General features: G+C 39.7%; 1 protein-coding gene across 9 annotated transcripts; it reads right to left on the bottom strand.

Moving 5' to 3' along the window:
• Nucleotides 1–685: 685 nt before the first annotated feature.
• On the bottom strand, nt 686–26,135 carry MLH3 (mutL homolog 3). 9 transcript variants are annotated; one of them, XR_014059287.1, is made up of 14 exons: nt 26,063–26,135; nt 21,320–24,662; nt 18,516–18,614; nt 17,736–17,821; nt 16,885–16,989; nt 15,410–15,482; nt 11,227–11,298; nt 9,741–9,856; nt 8,595–8,754; nt 4,596–4,619; nt 4,415–4,493; nt 2,114–2,265; nt 949–1,088; nt 686–825 (listed from the first exon to the last, which is right to left on the bottom strand). XR_014059287.1 is itself a non-coding variant. In XM_081509249.1 (14 exons), the coding sequence occupies exons 1-14, from the start codon at nt 26,131–26,133 to the stop codon at nt 822–824; spliced, it is 4,497 nt and encodes a 1,498-aa protein (XP_081365375.1). In that variant the 5' UTR covers nt 26,134–26,135; the 3' UTR covers nt 686–821. The 9 variants fall into 9 exon arrangements, 4 of the variants coding, with proteins under 4 accessions (XP_081365375.1, XP_081365373.1, XP_081365376.1 ...); XM_081509249.1 differs by having other exon boundaries at nt 9,745–9,856; nt 26,086–26,135; XM_081509247.1 differs by having other exon boundaries at nt 9,745–9,856.

Here is a 26,135-nt window from a genome sequence, read left to right on the forward strand (position 1 = left end):
CTGTTTTCCCTTTTACCTACTGGGTGGCTAACCAGCTGGAGGCAACTGCAGAACTACAGCCAAATCTTAAACCTGGCATTCACAATTGTCCCCTTTTCATCCACTTGAATCTGTAATTTTATTACATCACCACAGGCTACAGCCCTCAGCAATACAGTTCCAACATTTTTAGATGTCAGGGGACCTGTTACTAGAATTTTCATATGATCAACAAGCATGTGACAGAGGGAGCTCACAGCTCGCTCGCAGGCAGGTGGAGGCTGCAGAGCTGAGGGCCCGTGCCTGCCTGAGGCGAGCTGCCGCCACGGTAGGCTTGTGCCTGCCTAAAAGCTTTCAAGGAGGCAATAAAACAAACAAGAAACCAGGAGCAGGGCTTTACAGTTTCTCTATTCCATCCTTGTCCTTGCCTCTCTTTATCAATTGCTTTTATCCTTAAAATAATCTAACTACAGGCCTGGTGGAAGACTGCCAGGCACATTTTTAACAAGCATGGAGAAACTCTTTAAGGCCGAGATGCAGAATGTGAAGTAGCAGCGGGGGGCAGTGGAGGAGGCCAGAGGGGAAGGGAGTTCAGCATCAGGTGATCACATCAGTGCAAATTATGAGGCTCAAAAAAGTGGCAAAACAAAACCAACCCCCCATCCCACTACCCCCAAATTCTGCAAACAAACCAACCATACAATCAGACAATTAATCATTAAATTTTATCCCCAAATAAATTACAAAATGTAGATATTAGAGGGCAACCTTCTGTGTCCATGGATGCCAATGAAAGACCCATCTTTAGGCTTGAAATCCATCTGGCTCCTCAACTGGAGGGATCACCTGCTCAGGGAAGATGGAGATGCTGATCAGGGCCCCAGGCCCATTCAGTCAAGACCCGACTGGCGCCTGTTGCTCACGCTCTCTGCTCAAAGGCCTACAGTCAGCATCCATTTGGTTCCTTACAGACAGTAATTCTGTTCTCTTGGCAGCTCACAAGGAGGCATGGATGCCTGCAGGCTTTGCCCTATATCACATCCTTCTCCTTTTCCAAAGAGATGCCAGGCCTGAGCCATTCTGTGAAGTTTAGCAAGATTGGGTTTAGTCTGTGGGAAGAAACAGAATAACTCCAATTAACAGTATGAAAAGCCAAGGAGCATGCAAGTATTTCCTAATTACGGCTATTCACATTAGTTTGGATTTCTAGTTTCTGGATTCAGAAAAGATTTTAGATTTCCTTAGGATAAGCGGGACTGGAAACTAAGTCTAGAGGCACATCTCTTCAGGAATGGGGACAAAACTTCTTTCATTTTTCCACTGTCATATGAAACAAAAAGTTATTAATGGAGTAAAATGGACTAGATGAATCAGAAAACATTAGTACCTGAAAACTCCATGCAAGAAAAGACTTTAGAGCCCTCAGCAGGAAAGGTAAGCAAAATAAAAGATTTTGGAAAGCGGACATTCCTATTATGCTCTCCTGTTCTGTTTCATTTAAGATTATAACATGGATAGAAATGTTCTTTAATTTAAACCACTTGCTGCCTTTATTGAATTATCCACATCATTGTTCCTGGACTGCTGAGTAACCAGGGCCAAAGCATAATGTGAAAATCTCCTAAGCTTGGTCCCCTGCCTGATCCTCAAAACATTACTCTAGAGATCCCTGGAGATGGCTACCATTTCCAGCAAGTATTGGATTAGCCAAAAAGTTTGTTCAGGTTTTTCTCTAAGATGTTATGGAAAAACCCAAACGAACTTTTTGGCCAACCCAATACTATCAAGCCACTGGCTCTTTAGGCTACATTTGCCAGCAGTGAATTTGCTGTGTTTTGGCCAACCTTCGGTGGTCCCAGAGAGAACTTCTTTATCTCAGAAAACCTAGAGTCGGTAGGCAACGGATGTTCAGGATGCTTTGGTCTGTACATGTGTTAAGTTTAAAAAATACGAAGGCGTCATATGTATAATCATAGTTCAGCCTAAACTCCATTTTGAATTTGAGCTAGAAGATGAAATGGTGAGATTTCCAAAAAAACTTCCAGTATTTTTCAAAACTCTTGTATTGGGGAAAGAATTAAGACAGATTACATTTGGATCACAGGAGCTAGTCTCCTGTTAGTCATTTCTGTACCTGTTTTTCCTGCTCCAAGTGGTCGATGTTAGCTAACGGCAGCATGGAGGGCCTGCCATGAGCACACTGGAAGGGCAGCTGGCACCAGGACAGCGCTTCAATAAGGCGACAGCTCTCCTCGAAGCTCAGGCCATCATTAAACTTAATGGCCCCTAAACAAAAGACAGAAACCAGGGGTATGGTTGTGTACAGTGGGAAACCCATGCTGGCCCTGGGTGAGAGCTAAATATCTGGCGAGAGACATGTGGTTCCTAGGCTTCTTTCATTTGACTTTAATACTGCTTGAAATTGGCCTTTACGTCCATGGATGAAACTAAGGCTTCAGAATTGACTTGTCTCTCAGCTTTCCTTATGGAGTCAATTGTCTTTCTAATCCCTGCAGCAGGCATTCCTTAACTTGTTAGGACTTTGCTTTCAGAGTTTTCTCAGAGAGGGCAAGAGCAATATTTTTGCCTACTTAAGTTTGTGAAATCTAGGTCATATTCCATCCAGAGCCAGTCTATCACCAAGATATCTGTTTCCCTACAATGTCCATTTTATTTGCTGATTTTTTGTTTCTGTCATAATCTTCTTACTCTAAACTCTCATACTGTCAGAAACTGCCTTTGTGGCTACAGTAATTTACTCAGTCAACAAATATTAAGTATCTACTCTGTGCTGGAGCTATGCCAGGCAATGAATGAGATGGATGATCACCACCCCCATGAAGCTTACTCTCTAACAGGTGAGACAAACATTAAACAAACAGTTACACAATAATTAAAGTTATAAGTACCATAAAATATAGAAAATCAATGAATATATAACAGGAAGATCAAACCCAGTTTAGGAGGGTCAGGGAAGGCTTTTGTGGCAAAATTATATTTAATCTGAGAACTTGGGTTAAGAAAAACACGCCTAATTGAAGAATGAGCAGAAGGGCATTTCAGACAGAGGAAAAAGGACACTGCAGAATTTAGCACACAAGACCAAGACCAAGGAAGCCAGCTGGAATGTGAAAGGCAAGGTGGAGAGACTGAAACGCCCTGCAGGCCACAGTAAAGAGTAATATGTTCATCCTCAGAACAATGGGGAGTCACTGTCAGTTTTTTTTAAGAAGGACACGCTCCGAGTTATGTTTCAAGAAGATTCCTCTGGGTGTTGTGGGAAGAATGGCTTGGGCGGAAACCAGGATAGATATGGGAAGACCAAGTCAGAGGACTCAACAGGGGAAGAATTGTTGAGTCCTGGGGAGGGGAGGCAGCAGTGGAAACAGATTGCATTAGACACACTGAAGATACACTTTGCAGGTAGAGATGATCAAATTGGGGATGGAGTAGATATGAGGAGTAAAGATAGGATAAAGCAGGGAAGAGATCTGTGGTGTTTGCAGGAGACAAACTAATGAGGGACTGAGGTTATAAGGCTAGAAAAGACAGGAAGTGAAGAGAGGGGAAGGTTAATGGGGGGCTGGGGGGGAGATCAAATGGAGAGGGAGGGTGTCTGGAGTGGAGACCCCACTATGGTCAAATGAGAGTTGCAGGGGATTCATGATCCCTAAAGTAAGTTCCTCCAACACCATTTTCCCTATTTTATCATATTACCCTACTCAAGAACCCTCAATGATTCTTGCCTTCTGTATGAGGTCTAAAGGTTTTGTTATGACCTTCTAGGATTCTATGCTTCCTCACCAGCCTAATTTCCTGGTATTCTTTGCTGCTCCTCATATAACCAATTTGTTTCTGCTTTTGGACCTCTGCACAGGCTATTTCCTCCCCTGTACTAAACCTTTCCTTCCTCTGAATCCATGTCCTTCAGCTCATTCAAAACTTGACTCAGAATGCATCTCCTCTAGGAGTTAGTTACTCCCCTAATCATATAAGTCGGTCTGCATTATGGTCCACTATATACGTTGGTATTTTGCTTTGTGGGCTTCCCTGGTGGCTCAGTAGTAAAGAATCTGCCTGTCAGTGCAGGAGATGTGGGTTTAATCCCTCAGTCAGGAAGATCCCCTGGAGAAGAAAATAGAAACCCACTCCAGTATTCTTGCCTGGGAAATCCCACGGACAGAGGAGCCTGGCGGGCTATAGTCCACAGGGTCACAAAGAGCTGGACATGACTTAGTGACTAAACAACAACGACAAATTTTGCTTTGTAAAAATAATTTTCTAGGGTTCGTTTTTAGTGTATTATTTCTTGATCTAAGTTGTACCTTTCAAGAGCCAGATGATAATCGTGCCTTCTACTTCTTTCATAACTGCTGAACCCTGCCAGTGCTTAGCATGCAAAGGCACTCAATAGCTGGTGTGTTGAGAGTCTTACCATGGCAGGCTTGGGATGCCAACACCTTCTGGACGGTCAGTGGCAAAGTCCCTTGGATGCCTCCTGTGGTCTGGAGTAGCTAATGCATAAACATATCTATTAATGGAAAAGCCAGTGTAACAGTGGAGCCTTCTGTGTGTGGTGCCTCTGTGTGGAACCCCAAAATAAGAGTGAAGCTTACCTCCACTTGTTCTCGAATAAACTCCTACAAAGAGAAGAGGACAACAGACATTAATCTATTGCTATGTTATAACTGCCCTTTGATCATTTACAAAATATCCCAATTTCCTTCTTTAAAAATATGCTTCTTGAAGAAAAGAGCTCTAGCAATATAGCACTTAGATACAAATAATGTATTTGTCGTAAGGCACTTTGAATATGAAATACCAAGACAACTGAAAGAACTCTTACTGAGTGGAGAATATATTTAGCTACTGAACCTTTCTCCAGAGACAGCTCATCAACTCATGAGGTTATGTAACTGGCAGCCTAATGACTTGACTAAATATCAGGGAGGTTTCTCACTACGAGGTTGTCTGTTTGTATTTATTATCTTGGCTAGAACACGTTTAATACAGCACATAAACAGAATACACAAAGGTCTTCAACACAACTGTGCACTCAGTATAACACTTGCTTCAGTATCAGGAACATAAGCAGTTACTTAGTTCCCACAGACATTTTTTTGTGTGCAATAATTCCCTTCAGGTCAAAAAGCTTACTCTTTGAGGCATTTTGCTGGGAAATTTCTCTTCCTTTGCATATCTCTGTCCCTAGGGTAGCCTTTGCAGTAAGAATATCCCTGCAGATGTTAATATTTACGAAAGGACTAAAGAAATTTAAAGCAGACACTATTTCATGTTACTAATTTGTTTAACCTCTGGAGGTTAAAAACTTTTGCGATATGGCACATTTAATAATTTCTTTATAAGAAAACACAGGATTTCTTTACTCCTAGAAATGTATAAATTAGCTTCCTGGGAATTCCCTGGTTGCCCAGTGGTTAGGACTCAGTGCTTTCACTGCTAGGGCCTGGGTTCAATCCCTGGTTGGGGAACTAGGACCCCACAAGCCAAGTGGTACAGCAAAAAAAAAAAATAGCTTCCCAAGGTTACAACATGATAGATTCTTTTTAAACCAGACTCAGAAAATTCTCTTGCCTCTCTCATTTAGACACTAGGACACCATACTTATAAATGAGCAGTTACCAAGAGCTAGGAGAGTAGATATTATGTATTTTTTAAAAGCCATGTGTTTTCCTAAACAAACCTAAATAGATGTCTCATTATGCCTGACCCATTAACAAAATTTAGTGTGGTTACAGATCAAATCCTAACTTCTTTGCTATTCTCTCTTTTGCTTATCTATCTGGGACTTGTAAAACATTAGTCTGTAAGCCTGGGGAAGGGGAAATGGATCTTACTCTCTGTTCATTTCATATTTCAATGGTTCAATTAATGCTAGATAATTTGAATAATATTTAAAAGGCACATTCATTAAGCTGGAGGGTAGAACTTTATAGAAAGATGTCTCAGTTTGATCTTTCAACTGCTAGGATCCAAGTAACTACCTCTTCTTCAAGATGCCAGAACTTTTCCAGCTTCTTTCAGAATCGACAAAATCTCCCCCGATCAGCCTGACTTAACATAATCAAGATTTGCTGAAACCATAAGCCCTGTTTCAGTCTGAGGTAAAGTTCTTACCAGTCATCTTTGAAGTCACTTTAGGGAAAGTTTTTATTATAATTTTCTCGTTAAATACTTAAGGATTGAATTACAGTAAAAGATTCGAGCAGATCCTATCTCTTGGATTTAAGACAGTTTGGAAGAGAAGCCTTGGAGAAAATAAGCTGTGGAGGGAGAAAGGGGCCCCCGCTGAAAGCTGGGCAGAGGTGGTCTGATCAAAGGGCGATTCTGGGAAGGCTCAAGTCAAGGTGATCCCACAGCTGGCCCGACAGCTGCCTATTCCTCTCAAATGTCTTCTCGTGCTTAGCCGACACACCTGCTCAAGTCTCTCCTGTCTGACAAGAAACAAAAATCTTTCCTCCACGGGTGTCCTGCCCCATACTTCCCGACACCCCTCACCTTTGGCTGTTGCCCCATCTCTTCTGTACGTAGCCAGAGTCCTTGAGAGAGTGGGCTCCATAGCTCCCCCTTCTCCCTCCCCTCACTCCTGCCCACCCTTAAGAACAGGTTCCTCAAGGCAGGCAGTGTCCCCCGAAGCCAAATCCAACTCCTCAGGCTTTACTCTCTGGCCACCGTTGACCATTCCCTTCTTGCTGAAAACTTCCCTTGGCTGTGGCAGTATTACTTTTCCCTGGTTTTCCTCCTCTTTCTCTTGCCAAATATTTTCAGTCAACCTTTATGGTCTCTGCTTTTTAGCACTAGTGTTCCAGACTGTTGCCAAAACGTATACACCCTGAATGCTGGTGTCCCACAGGCCCCGCACTTTACTCTCTTTTTCTTCTTCATATTCTCCTGGAACAATCTCATGTCCGTTAGACGCTTTTCCAGCTTCTGATATTATCAAAATGTAAACAGTTGACCATCACAGGAGTTGAACAATGCAGGAGTTAGGAGCACCCGCTCTCTTCATGGGAGAAAATCCTTGTATGACCTTACAGTTAGCTCTCCGTAGATGCACCTCCACATATGGGGATTCAACCAACTGCAGACCCTGCGGTAGGGTAGGGGGTATTTTTCTAAAAGAATTTGTGTATCTGTGGACCTGCACAGTTCAAACCCATGCTGTTCAAGGGCCATATAACTCTATAGTGTTAACTCCCAAACAGATACTACAGCCCGAATTCTTTCCCAAGGGCTGGATCTGGCCTGTCTCTCCACTGCACATCTTCATCTGAAGGCTCATGGTCTAACTCCTCAGCCAAGGGTACTCTCCTCCTCCATTTCCTTTTTCTGTCAAAAGTGCCATCCCTCCAGTCGACCAAGTGAGAACCCTCAGAATCATTCTTATCTTTTCTCCTTTATCTCTTTTATATTCTCTTGATCACCAGGTCCTCTTGATGCTGCCTTCCAGATTATGTTTCATATACGTCTCTCTTCTCCATTCCCATTGCTGCTGACTTAAGTCAGATCTTCATCCTGTCCTACTGGCACCAGGGCACTAGCCCCTCAAGTGCTCTCCACCTCAAATCTTTCCTATATCCATCTATCCCACAGTTTATCCACTATATCTATCTTCTACCTTTTGTTTTTAGATGTTACTACAGTAATTCAGGTGTCTGGAAAAAATGATAGACTGAGTTGATGTGGATTTGCCTGTGTTCCAAACCGAAAGAGTGGAAGAAGCAATTAAGAAATCACAATGAATAAAAAAAGGACACCATGAAAAAAGGACAGGTGGGGGAAGAGTGCTGGAAGATAAAGGGTGGTGATTTTATGTACAGTTTAGGAAGAGAACAGAAGAACAAATTACCATTAAACTGAGTTATGTATGCAAGTTAAAATTCCCCTTCTAAACCAGGAGAGGGGAAAACAAGAGAAATAAAGGAAACTTTAATAGAAAACAGGAAAGAAAAGACAACAAATACAAAATAAATCATGTTTGGTTTAAAGAAAACACATAAGTATTGCTACAATGCTAAAGTGCAATGCTAAAGTATACTTTACTCTTCTTCATTGGCTGCCTACAGGATAAAATGCAAACTATTTAGCTGAATATGCTGAATCCCTTGATGAGTTGGCCTTGACCACCTATCTAGGCTCATCTAGGCCCACCACTATCCTGTGTATATCTTAATGTAAGCCATGTGTATTGGTAGCTCCCTAAGCACAGGATCTGCTTCAAGTCTCTGATATCTGTCTAGAATGACCTCCCCTCTTCTATACTTGGCAGGCTCCCACTGTTCTACAAGACTTTTCCTAAAACAAACAAAAAAAGGCTTTTCTTTTGACAGTTTCCTTGACCTCCACTCTCCTGGGCACAGTAAATATCCTCTATTGCCATAACACTTTTGAACATACCTCTGCTGGCCAAATTTCACTGCAGTATAATTTAAATATCCTTCCTCACCTTGAGCTAATTCATCTTTGAATCTCTGGAACCTGGCAGACAGTAGGTATTTCATAAATGCTTGTTGAATAAAAGATGAGAATTTCTAAACAAAGGAGGAGGTTATTAGCAAGCAGCAGTTTTCTCAGCATCTGCAGCTGTGTCTTACCTCCACAATGCCCTTGGTCACAGTAGATCTTCCTCTTCGAAGTTCACTGGCTTCTCTTTCTACAAAACAGAGTGGTACTTTTCCTATGAGGACCAGTGAATCACTAGTGTCTGGAAATACAATTTCAAGGCCCAGATCTTCCAGATTTTTGTGGTAACACCTAAAGAGATAACCTCAAATGTAAAACAGCTACTTCATTCACATTTCAGTATTGGTTCCAAATACTTGATAGTTTCTCAAAAGCTGCCATGAGCTTTAAAACTTGCACTGTTTCCCTCACACTTACGGTTGTTTAGGATTTTATTATCAAATTTCCTTTTTGAATTATACTAACCTTTATTTTTTCCCTCCTTTTGCACTGAATCAATTTGCTTCTGTGTCTTATTCCTGAATTTTCATTCTCCGCTGAGGGATTGCTAACTACTCCTTGCTGGCACTTAAAGAAGTTTGGCACAAATAAAAGGGCTGAGAATGTTTTGAATCAGCACTAAAGCAGGGAGGTAATTAACAGCCCCAGGAACTGAGAAGTTCTGATTAACGGGATGTAAATAAATGGATCTGCCTCTAATATAAATTATGCCCCAGAGAAAAAGATTTAGTGGCAGTCTCATATTCCCCATATTAAATAAATTTAGAGACAATTCTCTCTTTTTCATTTCCAATAATCTATGCCGCCCCAAAGTAGGAAAATGCCCTAATCTTGTGACTCATTATATGATTTGCCCCTTCCTTGGGGCCTGGGGTTTTACTTTCTTCCCAGTACGATTACGGTGATGAAAACTAAGAATCTAGAATGCACCAAGGCAAAGCAGAATGGAAGCAATTACTGCAGTAACTTCGCTTTCAGAAACAGCACAACATAAATACTGACTGTTCCAAGGAATGGTACGAGTACTCTAAGCCAACTTCTGGAAAGAATTATCAGGGAAACTATATCCTTTACTCAACAGCTGTGATATAGTGGAAAGAACAGCATTTGGAGTCAGACAACCTGCCTCTGAGTGCCTGCTCCATCACTTAATATTTGCTATGACCTTGAACAAGTCATGTAAGCCTCATCTGAGAAAAGAAACGATAGTTACGTTTACACCTCACAGAATTATTGTGAGGATGCACCTTAGCTACATCACATCCTCATGGTGGTACTAACCATAAGAGTCTCCTTTGTTCCTCTGTCACTGTTATCTCTAGCGGAGGACTTACAGTGGAAGACAGTAATTTTTTTCGACCAAAGCCTTGTGGCTGTTGCTTCTCATAGGAATCTATTGGGAGAAAGATGAATAGGTTAAGAGAAAGAAGTTGAAGTCTTCCAGTTTCAGATAAAAATGAAGACACAGTCATGGGATTATTATAGTGCTTAGCAGCATGTTCAGTGTTCGGTTTTAGGCTCTGAATTTCCATTATTAAAGTCAAAACTAGTAAATATCTAGTTTTTCTACTCATTTTAGCAGTATTTTCTTAAATAAGAATTATAAGACTTAAATCTTACATTCAAATGAACAATGTAGTGATCCTGTAGGTAGTCAACAAATGTGGTTTCAATAACAGAGGCTGACTAATATTGGGGAAGATCCCCTGGAGGAGGGCATGGCAACCCACTCTAATATTCTTGCCTGGAGAATCTCATGGGCAAAGGAGCCTGGCAAGCTACAGTCCATAGGGTTGCAAAGAGTTGGACATGACTGAGCGACTAAGCATAGCACACAGCACACACAACCCAAGGCTCAAGAAGGTGCCTCCTTTCCTTCAGAAGGATTGCCCAGTCTCTGATGAGAATTACTACTATTCTCAAATGGTCCAGGGCCTATAGCAAGCGAGTTTTTCTAACACTGCTTTTACTGTATCTTTCCTAACTCTCAGGTCTTCATTTTATAAGGAAAAGTGAAAAGTGACATCATCGCCATTCTAGTCCATGAAATACCTCCTGAAGTCCTCACCTATTAGGTTTTTTTATTATTTGACCACAGGAGTAACGATTTCCTGGGTATTTTACATCATCTTGGGGACACACTGCCTCATGATGAGAAAAATAGGTAGCAAAAATTAAAAAGCACATATTGACTTTGGAAGAATACGTAACAAAATAGTGATGCAGGTTGCCTCTGGGGAGAGAAACTAGGAGTGATGAAGGACAAGGGTAGAAAAGAAAACTTATTTTATTCCCTTTTGTACCTTTCAGACTGGAACCTATTCAATTATACTACCTATTCAAAAACAAATTAAATTTTAAAATTGAAACAATATATTGGGCCTTCTGAGCTGCTGGCGGTCTCCGCCTGATGAACTGTGAAGGTAAACCATGATCACATGGGCATGTGGAGGGGCATATCTTTGTGCTGAATGTTGTAATAAAATAGCCTAATCTTTAGGGCTGATGATAAGTATATGGCAAATATGCCTTTGACCATGTAAGTAAGATCCACATGTTTGAATTAGTAAAATGAACTACTACATTCTCTTAATTGTAAAAGTCACTCCAACAGGCTTCAGCTTCATTTTTTTATAGTTTTTTTTTTTCATTTTTTTTAAACGTACAATTCATCTTTTTCAGTCACCATTAGGCAAACTCCTTCAGGTACATTAATTCTGCTGGGGAGTCTTGACTCTTTCCTAGGCCTCAGAAGATCCTTACCAATGATCAGCTGCTCCAATCGGATGCGCTCGTGGGCAGCGTGCTGGTCCACCAAGACTAGCAGGTTTCCACCTAGAAGACCAGCAAGCACCACTGGGTTTCAAATTCTCAGGTCAAGATTAAAATAATCATGTTGTGTTGAGGGAGGAAAGGTTAATTCAAACTATTTAACAACATGAGCATAAGAAAAGCATACAAACTATGTAGTAACAACTGCTTCTTCTATTTCCTAAAAAGTATGGGAAAAACTAAAACAAATGTATCTCTGATGATAAACTCTTTGGTTCATTAGTATTTCATTTCTAAAATATGTGTGAATTTAATGTCTAAATACTGACTTTGCTTTTTTAATTCAAATTTGATACAATGAAGGATCATCAAACTACATATTTTTTAATCAGCTGATCTTGATTTGCAAGCTACTTTAGAACCCATGAAGAGTGTAATTCTACTACACTTTAGATCAGAGGTCAGTAATTTCTTTTCTGTGAAAGGCTAGACAGTAAATATTTTAGGCTTTTGGGACACGTGGTTTCTGACACAACTATTCAAATATTCATTCTGAACCAAAGTGGCCATAGACAATCTGTGAATATTGTAGCTGTGATGCAATAAATGTTATAGACACTGAAATATTAATCTCATATAATTTTTTAAAATTTATTTATTTTAATTGGAGGGTAATTACTTTACAATATTGTGATGGCCTCTGCTATCTATCAACATGAATCGGCCATAGAATTTCATATAATTTTAATGTGTTAAAAAATATCACTCTTCCTTTGCTTTTATTCAACTAGTTAAAAATGTAGTACACCTGAAACTCATGTAACACTGTAAATTAACTATATGTCAATTAAAAAAATAAATAAAAACCATTCTTATCACCCTGGATGTTACAGAAACAACTAATGTCTGGATCTGGCCCCCAGGCCACAGTGTGCCTTGCTTTAGACTCAGGCTTCGCAAACTTTGAAGAGTAGACAAATCACCTGGGGATCTTACTAAGACGCAGATTCTGATTCAGTAGGTTAGGAATGGGACACGAGATTGTGCAAGTCTAACAAACTCCCATGTGATGTCATTTACTGACCTTGATTTTGAGTAGCCAGGCTTTACACTCTCAAGTGTAACAGAGGAAACAGATTGTCCTGACCCCAAAGCCAAACCTACAGGGAAATCCTTTTCTCACTGACAAGAAGACTGATTCTCAATGGCATTAGTACATCATTTTACCTTGTAATTTTATTACTTTTGGCCAAAGGGTTGACGTTTATTGTTACTGATTATACTAAAACAAGAGTTCTCCTCTTGAATTTGATCAAACGAAATAATGCCTGTTTTTCCTGTTTCTACTAATAAGATAAAAAAACTGTTTCTATGACACCATCAAATTCATGGCATAAGAGCTTCAGACTTAAAAAAAAAAAAAGATTATGTAATTTTTCTGACAGCCTTTTCCATCACAGAACAGGCCCCCAAATGCTGAATTTTAAGCTCCTTTTAGGATAAGAGGAGTTGCAGCTGGTTGTGATGAATACTGAACATGCTGTATTGGGCAAAACAATGGAATAAATAATAAATTATGAGGGAGTAACCTCAAGCTCAAAACTACAGCCAGTGTAAATTACCAAAAGTCAAGAACCCTAAGAAATCAATCCTGCACCTTACTCTGGAGGGAAGACTTATAGTGTACAAAATGTTCATGACATTTTCCATTCCTTGAATGAAGCAGAATATATGAAAAGTAATTTACTTGTGTCAGAGCTATATTTTTGATATTCCAAAATAACAGAATAGAAGCTTCATAAGGGCAAAGATTTTTGTCTGTTATATTCCCGGCATGTACAACAGCACCAGGCACATCATAGGCACTCAGTAAATATTTACAAAATAAATGAATGAATCCTTATTCTTTAGAGTATCATAATTATAGGTGGAAACATGCAATAGAAATGTCATCACATGGCATTAATTTCACTATAATTTAAAACAATTCTATGTCCATTACAAAAATTAGTGAAAATATTAAAATAAAAGTAAGACAATTATAGGAATAGGTTGCTTTTGGTATTCATGAGCAATAAAAACTCATTTTGATTTCAAAAATTTTTTTCAATCTAATACATACTCCTTGGTGGTAGCTAATCAACACAGTAACAACCTGGAATTGCAAGAGACATTTAAATATCTGGAGATTTGGTGGCTATACCCATCTCAGGTGCCACTGTAGAGACTTTGGTATTAAACAACAAAGAATTTCAGGTAATCAAATATTTAGAAAAAAAATCTATCCACTTTCTAGAAATAGTAAGACTACTAGATTTTGACATTTACTAATTCTACATTTATGATAATTATGACAATTTTTGGTTACTTTACCCCTGATCTATGATGATATTTATTAAATAAATTTATACTGTAACAAGATAAAAGAGAACATTTTGAAAAGCAAAGAGAATGAACCACTTTCAAACTTCAGAAGCTCTCTCCTGCAGGCCTACTTATCAGATGCCAACTCCTGAAGGGTGCTCAGGACTCTTAGGCACTCAGGCCTTTTCCAGAACCTGACAGGATCTAGCATTCCTTATAAATAGCTCAAGGCTCTCCCAGTTAAAAAAAAAACAAGCTTTCACCCTCTGTAGTCTCTCTTCCATGTCACAGATTCGGAGTCTCTGCTACAGGTGTAATATCCAACCACATTTCTGATACATTCTTGAATATTTCAAAGGTATTTCAGACCGAACTCATGATTTTCACCCTCCTTGCCTGCTTCTTCTTCAACCTGGTCCTGTAGCGTCATCCAGCTACAGAGGTCAGAAAACCAGGAGTCTTCTTTGATGTCCAATCCCTATGTCCAATCCATCACTGAGTCCTACTGACTTATCTCCTAAATATCTTTCTCTCCAGGCCACCTCACCATCATTTCTTAGATATTGCAACATCCTCCTAACACCCTCTCTGCAGCTACTAGGTCTCCACCCCCACACCTGCTCCACGCTCCACACTGTAGCCAGAGCAGTAGTTTCAAAATGCAAATATGGGGACTTCCCTGGTGGTCCAGTGTGGTTAAGAATCCACCTGCCAATGCAGGGGATACGGGTTCGATCTCTAGTCGGGGAATAAGATCCCACATGCCGTGGAGCAACTAAGCCTGCAAGTCCCAGCAAGAGAAGCCTGTGCATGGCAATGAAGACCCAGCACAGCTGGAAAAAAAAAAAGCCAATGTGATGTGACACGTGCCACTGTGAAAACAAACAATAAAAAAGAAAACAAAAAGCCTTCAATTGTTTTCTATTGGTACTGGGATGAAGACAACGCCTGTAAATGGTCTTTAAGATCTGGCTGTGACCTACATCTCTAGCCCATCTCCTTGCTCTCATACAAGGAGGGGCTTGCCCTGCTTCCTCTCACTGAAGGAGAGGGAAGCACAAATTGCACATTTTTCCCTCTTCCCGGAATACTTCCCCCTCCCTTCTTTACCCAGGTAACTTACACTTCAGATCTCTCTACCAACAGAGCCTTCTCTGGCCTCCTCACCAAATCAAATCTAATACAGGTTCTTACAGCATCTGTTTCTCTCCTCCATAACACTAGAGTTAAAATGTTAATGTTTGTGTAACTGTCTGTTCCTCTTGCATGTATATTGTGTCCCACCACTGTATCTCTAGCAGAGTCCCTCACATGCAGTAGGTACTCAATCAATATCTGTTGAATGAGTTAATGTTATTATTTACAAATTATTATTGTTTTATTAAAGCAGGTCACCAAGAGATTATATGTAACTCTTGATAAACCTAACAGAGTTCATCATATAAACCTTCTATTATTATAAAGCAACCGTATTAAAACATTATTAAAAATTTAGAGAATATAAAATATTTTAAAGAGTAAAAGATGAAATTTCCCCTTTGCCCATTTCTATTCCCACTCCCAAGGTAACCATTCTTAATAGTTTAACATGTATCATTTTTATACACACACACACACACACATATGTCTATGTGTATATACATAAAACTAAATGTACTTTAAAACTATTGTTTCATGATATATTTTCATAATTTAGATTGGTTTTTCCCTAATCTGGCCAAATCATTGAAACTGTATCATGTATAAAAAATAACCTTAAAAGGAGACTGTCAGAAGACCAGCTGGTCACTAAGACCAACCCCATTCTTACCTGCCTCACCATTCTCTTCAGTCTTAGTGCTCATTAAACAGGCAATAAACTTGTTATCCACTTGCTGGAGAACCTGCCATACATTCAAGTAAGTGGTACAATACTAAATATAAGTTAACAATGGCTTATCTGCATAGAGAGAGACAAAATCGCACTTAATTTAAAGTTTGCATTATAACATTCATATCTAAGACTGAGGAGAGGTGCTGATGAACCTGCAGGAGTTCAAGGTTCATCATTAGGAAGGATAAAGAACAGACATGTAGAGCAACAAGAAGACAAAAGGAAAGACTACAAGGGAACAGACTGAAGCAACTCATAGGGTTATGTTAATAAAGCTTCAAAGTAGACTTGAAATGTTCCCAACAGAAGGACTCTTAATAACAAGTAATGTGACCAGAGAATTATTAATATGACCAGAGACTGCTAACAAATAGGGCTGAAAAAAATTTGGAAAATGTATGCAAAAAATGTATACAAGAAATGGAAACCCATTTTCGTAGGAGCTGGTACATTAAGGCAGTAAGTTAACAGCCACTGGTGGCTGCAGACCTTGGTAGCTCCCCTCTTCCTAGATTGGTCTCAGCTTCTAATTTGTTTCCATACTGAAAGTAAGAAGATGAGAACAGCCTGAGTGGTGTAGAGAGAGAGCAAACTAGAAAAAGGGTCCCTGGTGTTAACTTCTCAATCTGGGATCTCCTAAGCCATGTCATTTGTAGCCTCATTCAATAGAGGGCCATTTAAAAAGGGGCATCATTGCACATTTAAGGACAATGTCTCTACATTACTTAAGTAAGTTAAGTGTTCATTGCTCAGTTGTGTCCAACTCTTTGCAATCTATGGACTGTAGCCCACCAGGCTCCTCTGTCCACGGAATTCTCCAGGCACGAATACTGGAGTGAGTTGCCATTCCCTCTTCCAAGGGATCCTCCCAACCCAGGGATCGAGCCCAGGTCTCCTGCATTGCAGGCAGATTGTTTACCGTCTGAGCCATCAGGAAAGCCCAAATTTATAAGTCAACTACATTACTTAGTTGACTTATAAATTATTGTCAGTATAGAAAGTCAATATATAATCCTTGAAACTGTGTGCCTGAGTCCGTAATTCATCACTCCAAACTTGCTCACCCCACTAACGACACTTTTTTCTTTGTAATTGATGGCATCACCGACTCAAGGGACATGAGTTTGGGCAAACTCTGAGACACAGTAAAGGACAGGGAAGCCTGGCATGCTGCAGTCCATGGGGTTGCAAAGAGTCGAACATGACTTAGCCACTGAACAACAGCAATTATAATTAGTCCTTTGCTTTTCCTTCTGATGATAAAAGTTTTAGTAAGATTAAAAAGAACACATGTGCCTTGATCAGGGTGGTCTATATCATTAAATAAATCCAATTGCACATGAGCTAGCCTAGCTTAGGCTATATATATATAGTATATATATATAAATGAGATTTCAAAGGCAACCTTTTACCTGCATTGAGTGAATCATTTCTTTGGTGAAACGATAAGGATACAAGATGTTGTGAATTTTAACTGCTAGGCTCTCAGCTTGGCCGCTGCTTACGTCAACAGCAACCTAGAAAGACCCAGAACAAATGTCATTTACGTTGTAATCTTTTATGTCTGCAGAACTGTTTCACCAAAGATCTCAAAGTGCTTTAATAACATTCATTTTCACAGAACCTATTAGAGGTGGGTTGAATTCAGGGAACTTATTAAAATTCAAAGGGCTCTATGAATTTTTAGTCTTGAATAATAATTTTTGTTTATACACAAAATTACTGACAAAAACATAATACTTTCAGAATAACAATTTGCCTGTGCTTCATAAGCATGTCCTTAATGACATCTTAACTGATGAATCAGTAACAAATGCTCATCCACTTTGCACCTCATTATAACACACAAAGCACACTGTATGATAATCCACTGAGGAGAGGATGCATATTCAGGTCCAATGATGAAGATTCAGGTCCAAAGCAGAAGATTCACTGCTTTATCTAATAACAGTTTTTATTACCATCACCCTAAATACTTGGCCAAAGCTGCAAGTCAGGGTTTCTGAGAGTGGTAAACACATTCACTATTCACACACTGATGACATAGGTCTAAAGCATCATCCAAAGTGTCCAAGCTTCCAAACTGCTACGAATTCTGATTCCTCCTCTCTACATTAGATATTAATCTCCAAATACATTATTTGGAAACATGCTCACTTTCCCTTCATAATTACAAATCAATATAGTCATTCATGCCCACCCCCAATTTAAATGAAATTCAAATTTCAAAATAACATGCAAAGGATAAGTGCTGCAGACCTACCTCTGGATAACGGGCAAATACTGGATTGTCCCATTCTGAGAACAAAGACTGAAGCGATTCGGGACCAAAGGCATCGTCCTCAGTAGCTAGAGCAAAAAGGGACAAGTAAAGTTGGCATCAAGAGCCTCCGGTAAGAGGGTACATGGTGTCTCATGCTTGGTGCAGTGCGGCCTCAAGACCAAAGATCAGACACCGTGTTCCCATATTCTGCACATGTGAATTGTTGGCTCTACCTTTAAATTGTTTTTATCTGTTATTTCTTAAACTAGACTTGATAACTGTTCTTCTGGCATTACAGCTTTTTCTATAAACTATTTTCAAGAGATATTTCAGAATATAAGTCCACAGGAAACTGGTTCAAATTAGTAGCCCCACTTTTTTAGGTAAAAATATACCTTATCTATTTTTAGAAACAACAAAAAGAAAAATGATAAATGCAGTTTTTTTTTGAAGATAAGAATTTTGCTTATATAAAACTACTGCAATATGGAGTCAACTCCAATCTTTAAAAATAAGAAAACATTTTTCTCAATCACAAGATACCACAGACTGTGCCTAATCAACCAGCATTGACCTTGTCTGGAAAAGTAATTTCTGATCTAAATGCATGCACTGAATTAACTTAGTTCTGCTGTGAAACAGGACCACGGGGAATTCCTGGTTCCAGGAAGGCACAGCTGGCACTGATCAAGCTCAACAACACAGCCCTGCTTTGTTTTCTTTGAGCTAGGTGGCACAGTATGTACTAGGTGTTCTAGCAATCTCTGTTAATTCCCCTACCTCGGTTATTCTGTCTTATCACAGTCCTCTCTTCCCGAGCTCTAGGAAGGAAAGGAAGAACAAGGTCGCTTCTAAAGGGATGACACCTGTATTGAGATCCTAAATATAAAAAAGAAAAAAATCTAGACATTTGAACTCAAAATATACACTATTAAAATAATAGTTTCATAAAATTTCTTTCTGTACAAACTAAGTTAAGACATAAGGCAGACTAGTAAACACTAGATTGAGTCAGAAGTTTTTTTTAATGAAATTATTCTGCTAACTTAGGAATCTTAGTCCTATTACCCATCTATACCAGACAGAATGAAGACCTAGAAAAGATCCCCAATGGACATACTCTTTTTCGCAATACGTATGTGTCTATTATAACATTTACCTCATCCTATTAATACGTTTGGATGGTTGTCCTCCCTAATAGTCTGTGGACTGTAGAAAGCAAAGCCAGTGAGTATGCAATATAGCAGCCCCAAGCATGGTGTGGATCACAAATGAGTGAATAAATAAAGAGATGAATGAATGAAAAGTTCTCAATTTAAATTCCAATGTCCAGTAAGATGTTGTCCAAATTCTGCCATCCTCTCTGAGGATGATCAGATTTGAGTTTTAGAGACAATGCCAAATTTGACAGTTTTGAACAGGAGTAAAACATGATGAAACTATTATTTCAAAAAGATAAATCTGCTGGACAAAAAATGGAGAGAGATTAAGAATAATAAAAGTGTGAAGTGAAATAAAGTTGCGTCACTGTCAATAGAAAGGACAGAGTTGAAGACATTTTAAAGAACAATAACTACCAGGGCTGGAGACTTGACAACCACTCCTTAAAATTACCTTTGTAGAGCCTTTCTTCTGTGCAGTTAAATCTACCTCTTAACAGTTCATCTGATGTAACCTTTTACATGAGGCTCAACCATGTCCTAATGTTCTGCTACACACCAGCCATTTACAGAATGGTAGCCAACCCTCACCCTACCTGTGAATGGAGGGTGCTCAGAAACCACTTTTCTTGAACTAGCTCCTAGACCCCAAATACTTAGTTTTTCATTATCAATCTCTGACTTGACATGACTCTCAAAGGTTCACTACAAGACCTGCTAATCCAGAAATTAAGTAGCTTGAAGCATTTTAGACATCTAGATTTACTTAACAGGAGCAGATGTTCATGTTCAGTATGGCCACCCAAGATTTCCCCCTTTGTTTTAGAAACAACCATCTCAGTTTAGTAATATCCAGTTATTTTTTGTCACCATATCAGAAGCAGTTGTATTTCAGAAAGATGAGGTGCCAGTGCCTTAGATTTACCTCGGATTAGCATTCAGTATAAATCAGGACACAAAACTACATATGCTGAAAAACATGTGTGTCTTTAAGAGCCACATGATAGTCTCAGGAGCAGTACTGAAGAAAAGGGTTTTTTTCTATTTAATACTTTGAAAGTTACTACAAAGATTACTTTTTTCACAAGGGAAAAAAACTGGAAACCACTGAAAAATAAAAGTCTTATTTAACCTTAAATGAATCAGAGCCTCCTGCTAGAGATATTTATCCTAGGGAGAAATGATAAGTTAATTTGGAACTACCTTCATACAATTTACATTCTTTTGCAACATTCAAGACTTAATACAGATGAACATTTAATGTTTATCCTCCTGATGCAAAACCAAGATTACTGCCAGATGGAAATCAGTTTTACCATCTCCCAACATCTGGCTCTCAACATGCTGCCAAAACAATGTCACTTTTAATGTTGACTGAGACCTGGGAACTCAGAGTCCTAGCCTAGGCTCTGATGTGGCCTTGTGGTCTGATCTAAAAGCCACATTATTGTTTTTCTGAATAACAGCCGCTTATACAAACCAAGATTATTAGCATACGCATTATAATAAAGTACATTTGAAAAGTATGATTATAAAAATACATACTTAACCTACATTCCAAAAAATTTATGGTCAAGTCCTTTTCTTTTTTTAAGTTTATAAATATACTACTGTACTGAGCCATAGATTTTATTGGGAAATCTAGGATGACTACAAGAATCATTCTAGTTCTTTACCTAGCAGAGGTGCAGAGAACAACTTCCAGAAAAATACCACACTGGCATTGCAGGTGTCTTTAAGGACAAATTTCTTAGAGAGTTGCATGTTTGGGAGAGAGGGGTAAGTGGGAAGGCAAACACTGTGAAGTGAAAGTCACTCAGTCGTGTTTGACTCTTTGAGACCCCATGGACTGTCCATGGAATTCTCTAGGCCAGAATACTGGAGTGGGTAGCCTTTCCTTTCTCCAGGGGATCTTCCCAACCCAGGGATCAAACCCAGGTCTCCTGCATTGCGGGCAGATTCTTTACCAGCTGAGCCACAAGGGAAGTCCAGGAATACCAGAGTGGGTAGCCTATCCCTTCTCCAGCAGATCTTCCCAACCCAGGAATCGAACTGGGGTCTCCTGCATTGCAGGCAGATTCTTTACCAGCTGAGCTACCAGGGAAGTTCCCAGGGAAACACTGTAGATCTTCTCAACTATCAATAGCACCACTTTCATTAAACATTGTCTGATCCTCTTGCACACACATATACCCATAGATAAATATACTTACAGTTCCATTCTATATCATTCTTTCATTGTGATTTTTATGTTTAAATAATATTGGACCTAGAGAGTTTTCATATATAATAAAACACATTTTATAGTTAAACTTCAAAAGGTTCTATCTGCTGATAAAATCTCTTTGAATAATGACTATCTTACTCCTCAGCCATTATTTCCACCTTCAAAAGCATTCATGCCAGTGAATACCGTATACTTACCATTCTCCAGTAGAACATCCACAGCCATAGTTGTCAGGTCTTTAGTACAAGTAGCCCGAACATCCTCAGTAGGAGCAGTGAATGTGCTAAGTCCTGTTAGTTTGTTGATGTAAACCATTCTTCCTAGAATTACATCAAAATGCTGCTGCCAATCCAAAGAACACGTGTTGGACTCTTCATTTTCAGAACAAGTTCTTGCTATGGATTCCTCACTCTGAAAACAAGTTCCATTTTGGTCAGCTGTGGAATCTTCCACGCGACTCACTGACATTCTACTCGGAGAGTCTGGACTTCCAATCTGTTGTTTTGAAGCTATAAGAACATCTGAATCCTTACTGATAACTGTAGCATGGCCATAGGGCAGTACCAAAGGATTTCCTGGTATCTTCTCAGTGGTATTGTTGTTAGAATATGTTTCACTGTCTTTACTGAAGAGATTACCTTGTGTGACAGAGTCTGACATTGGGATATTGTCACTTGCTGTTTTTTTATGCTCATTTTTAAATAACTTACAAGAATCTAGGGTTAACCCACTGGACAAGTCACCATCTTTCCTACTGGAATCTAATTGTGGCAATTCATTACAATGATTCATCTCCATCCTTTGAGTCTCTCTTTCGGAACCCTTCAATCTGGATAATTTAGAGGCTAGTGATTCAGGTGACTTCTCAACATCCAAAAATTTCCTGTTAAAATGAGGTAACTCCTGTAGAGTTACAGTGCTTTCTGTTAAGCAAAGCATCTGTTGTTCCAAACAATCATCTTCCTTGGAGAATGGAAACTTTTCTGAAGAAAACATGTGATTTACTGTTTGACAACTACTATTGGAATCATTATATTTCATAGTAGTGATTTCACAGATATCAGAGTGGTCTAAGTGGTTTCTGTCTTTCCATGGAATGTCAGGTTCAACCTGAGGACTGAGATTGGTAGTGATTTCTAAAGTATTATTTTCCTCCACTTCAGTATTCACAGTGTTTTTAACCTTCCCATATTGCCTCTTAAACTTCTCTAAAGATCCTAGTTGTGAACTTAAACTTAGCTTCTTATGAGGTATGGGCTTGGCAGGACCAATCAACTTGTCTGTTTTCTTACTACCATCTGAAACATGTCTACCCCAAGATAAAGAGGATGTGTCAGGTAATAAGCCACCTGTGTGTGATTTTTTACTACTTTCCTGAAAAATAGCAAAATTTTTATAAGCTGCTGTATGTTTGTTCTCTAGCCCATAACTTCGATTTGTTCTGCACAGACTTTTGTTGGGCAGTTGAGCAAATTCTTTACTTAAAGTGCTGGTTAAATCTTTGCTGTTTGGAGTCTCAACTGAATGGTGTGTTCTATTTCCAAATGTTTCTTTGGCACTCACAGGACCAGGTTGAGCATAATTTTTAAATAAGTGTTCTGTTTCAGTTGATTTAGTTTGCTTATTTTGTACCACATGAGTTATGAAGCCAGTGGAACATAATTTAACTTGTCCATAATGAAAAACATTTATTCTTCCACAAGTACTAGGTTTTTTTCTTTTCTCTTCCTCTCTCTGAGCACCAGGTTCTCCTGATAACACTGTCTCAAAAGACAGAGGTTGGCATTCCATTTCAGTAGCATCTTCAAATCTCTCAGGTTGATTCTGAATTCTGTTATTTTCCAGGATGTTGGCAGCCATGCTATTAACAGTACCACTTACTTTCTGTATTTCTAGATCTTCTCCACTCCCCTCAAAGTGATATAATGTCTGAAAAGGGCTTCTAAACATTTCTGAACTGGTTCCACATGGATTTTCTGAAGAGTTATGTTCCAAGCAAGATTTTTTATGTTTCTTATTTTCTCCTGATTCTGATGCTCCAGCTGTCTCTTGTTCTAAGTTCCTTGACTGTGAGCAAGCACTGTCTTCATTTTGTAAAGATGACTCTGCCATTTTACAATGGGCTAGCCCATCGGACTTGTAAGTGTACAAAAATGAATCATTTGTCTTTTTTCTGATAGCTTCCAAATCCCTAGAATTTTGTGTGCTTACGTTTTCTACAGGAGCTTTTCTTTTCACAGCTTTTGACTGCAAATTGAACATCTCGTAGGAATCCAACATATTATTACATGCTTCTTGGAAATTGACCTGGCCACACTTCTCATCAGAGGACACTTGCTTCTGAAGACTGGCACTAAATAAACTAAAATCATTATCTTCACTAAATTCCTTAATGTCCTCACTTGATAATTCCACAAATAATTTTTCTTTCTTTAAAAACGTTTTTACTCCTTCCTGAATGCAAACCAAAAGAGTATCCCAGTTCTGAAACTCAATCAGGGTTTTTGCTGGCTCCAGGCACACATCATACTCACAGAACTGGCACTGCACATTGATTATGTAGATACCATGGAGTTCCGGGTTAGACCGAGGCCGAGGACTTGAATTAATTTGCCTACTGGCAGAACCACTCTTTGGTTTGCATATAATACTTTCTTTCCTTAATAAAAAGTCAATGAGTTTATGCAACTTTGTCCTTAAAACTAACCTCTTGTTCACAAACAAAAACTGCATATTCTTATTATAATGTGCTTCAGAGCTGATAAAGCCAGTAAGCTCAAACTCCTTATATTTAAAATTTATTTCTCTTAACTTTTGGGACTTACCCAGTCCATAAATTTGACAAAACCGGGAACATACGTCTTTGGTTTTAGGGAGTTGAAGAACCATGGAACCAGAAACATCATTTCTCAAAGAGAAAGAAATGGAAGGGTGCATGAGTGACAGAGCTTCTATCCTCTGCCTGACCTTCTCAAACTCCAGTCTAGGATCCATGCATCTCCTCCTAACAGGTAATTGATAAAACAGGTTATACACAGTGACTGTTGTCCCGGCACTTGGTCGAGTCAAGTCAGCTTCACAAGCTTTCAGGGCTTTCCCATTCTGAAACAGTTTCACAAATGTTTTCATCGACTTGTTTTTCTTGGATGAAATTTCCACAGCACTGGCCATGTCAGCTATACTGGCCAACGTCTCCCCCCGGAAACCATAAAACCTTGGGTTCTCCAAGTCCTGTATGGAGTTGCATTTACTGGTGAAATAACGATTTCCCACCTTGTCAACATCATCACTCCCCATCCCAAATCCATTGTCTATCACTTGAACTTGGAAGGTTTCCATGTTCACCCTGACAGCCACACATTTTGCTTCAGCATCAATACTGTTGAGGGCAAGCTCCTCAACACATTGGCCTAAGGAGCATATAGCCAAACCAGAACGCAATCTGGCTTGTACTTCAACTGACAAGCATTTGATCATGGCAGGTAGAAAGCTGGTGAGAATGCCGGGCAGTGGTTCCCTTTTCTGACTGGAAATAGTTGCCTATGGGAGGAAAACAAAACACACACACACACACACACACACACAATTAAAGTTCCGAGTTACATGGCATCAACTATTTCTCTCAAGCATTATAAAGAAATATTTGAGGTAAATGAAATCTCTTATTAACAAAACAAAAATTATACTTCTGATCTCTAGGCAGATCAAACAGCTCAGATTTGGCACAGCAGATTTAACATCCAAAGCAGTATTCATAATTTCATAATTTTTACTGCTCCTCTCTAAATCCCAAATGCCCTAAGTGAAATCATAATCACACTTGAATTTGACCCCTAAAGTGTTCAAAATGCCAATCACTTCACCAAAAACAGATGCCTAATTTCCGCTAAGAAACATTAGCTAGCAATTATTCATGAAAAAAATCTCCAAGCTAGTTTCATAACATTTATCCATTACACAATAACCATGACTTTTAGAAAAAAATTACAATGAAGTGTTAAGACACTGTACTAATTAGGGTGAAGGAAGAGGAGGAAATGAAATCAAATTATTATATCAAGGAGCGATAATTATTATAATAATTACTATTGGTTAAATGTAGTTATCTCAGGGGAAAGAGACTAAAAATGGGAAAGGGTAGGGCAGGAAAATTCCTTTGCCTTTTAAGCCTTTCTCTATCATTTGATTTTTAAATCTTGTACATGTATTACTAAGTTTTCAGAAGGCCCTTACCTATTACTACTTATGATTTATTATTTTGTATTAATACTCTTTTGGTCTTTACAGATGGCTCCAAACCACCTCAGCAATAATAATGATGCCAAGGGGATCTTTAAACGAGACTTTTTTCTTGCAGCTAAACATGACAGTTCAATGAAAGGTCCCCTCCCTTCATAGCTGAGAGCAGCATGGGCTGGACCGTCTCATGAGTGGTAGGGCTTGTTTTTCAAACTTGGGGAAAATCAGAGCTCTCATTGCAGATCTGATGGTTTCGAAGATAATGTACTCTGCAGCCGGCAAAAAATGAGAGGTCAAGGTTTTAGTAAGTATTCCTACTGGTGCCCAAAACTCAACGATTTCTGATTTCCTGGTTACGGGGCTTTCGGGGTTCCTGCGACAGTGGGACGATCTGATCCGGGTTCAGAGCTGAGGAAGCTTGCAGGAGGAGCAGGACCGCGCCGGCACCCCACCCCACCCCCCGCGGCCGTCAGACTCAAGCTCCACCCCCGCCCCCTCCCAGCCGGCAACCGGAAACCCCTGCCCAGCCCGCCCAGGCTCGGGCGCCCGCCCGAAGGCAAGCCGGGAGCCCTCCCAGGCCTCTCGCGCAGCGGGTCCGTAAGGCTGGCCCGCAGCGGTCGCGAAGGCCCTTCGGGTGGTAGACGAGCTCCCAGAATCGTCCTCTGGTCGCGTGCTTTACCGCAAGTCACCTGGAATCGTACCTCCCCAACTCCCTGATACCAACCGCCTCGGACGCCGGGCGCGCGCTCGTTGGCTGGTGAGGCTCGTGCATGT

The sequence above is a fragment of the Giraffa tippelskirchi genome, chromosome 7 (assembly GCF_054371585.1).
Source record: "Giraffa tippelskirchi isolate mGirTip1 chromosome 7, T2T-mGirTip1v1.2.pri, whole genome shotgun sequence".
Taxonomy (NCBI): domain Eukaryota; kingdom Metazoa; phylum Chordata; class Mammalia; order Artiodactyla; family Giraffidae; genus Giraffa; species Giraffa tippelskirchi.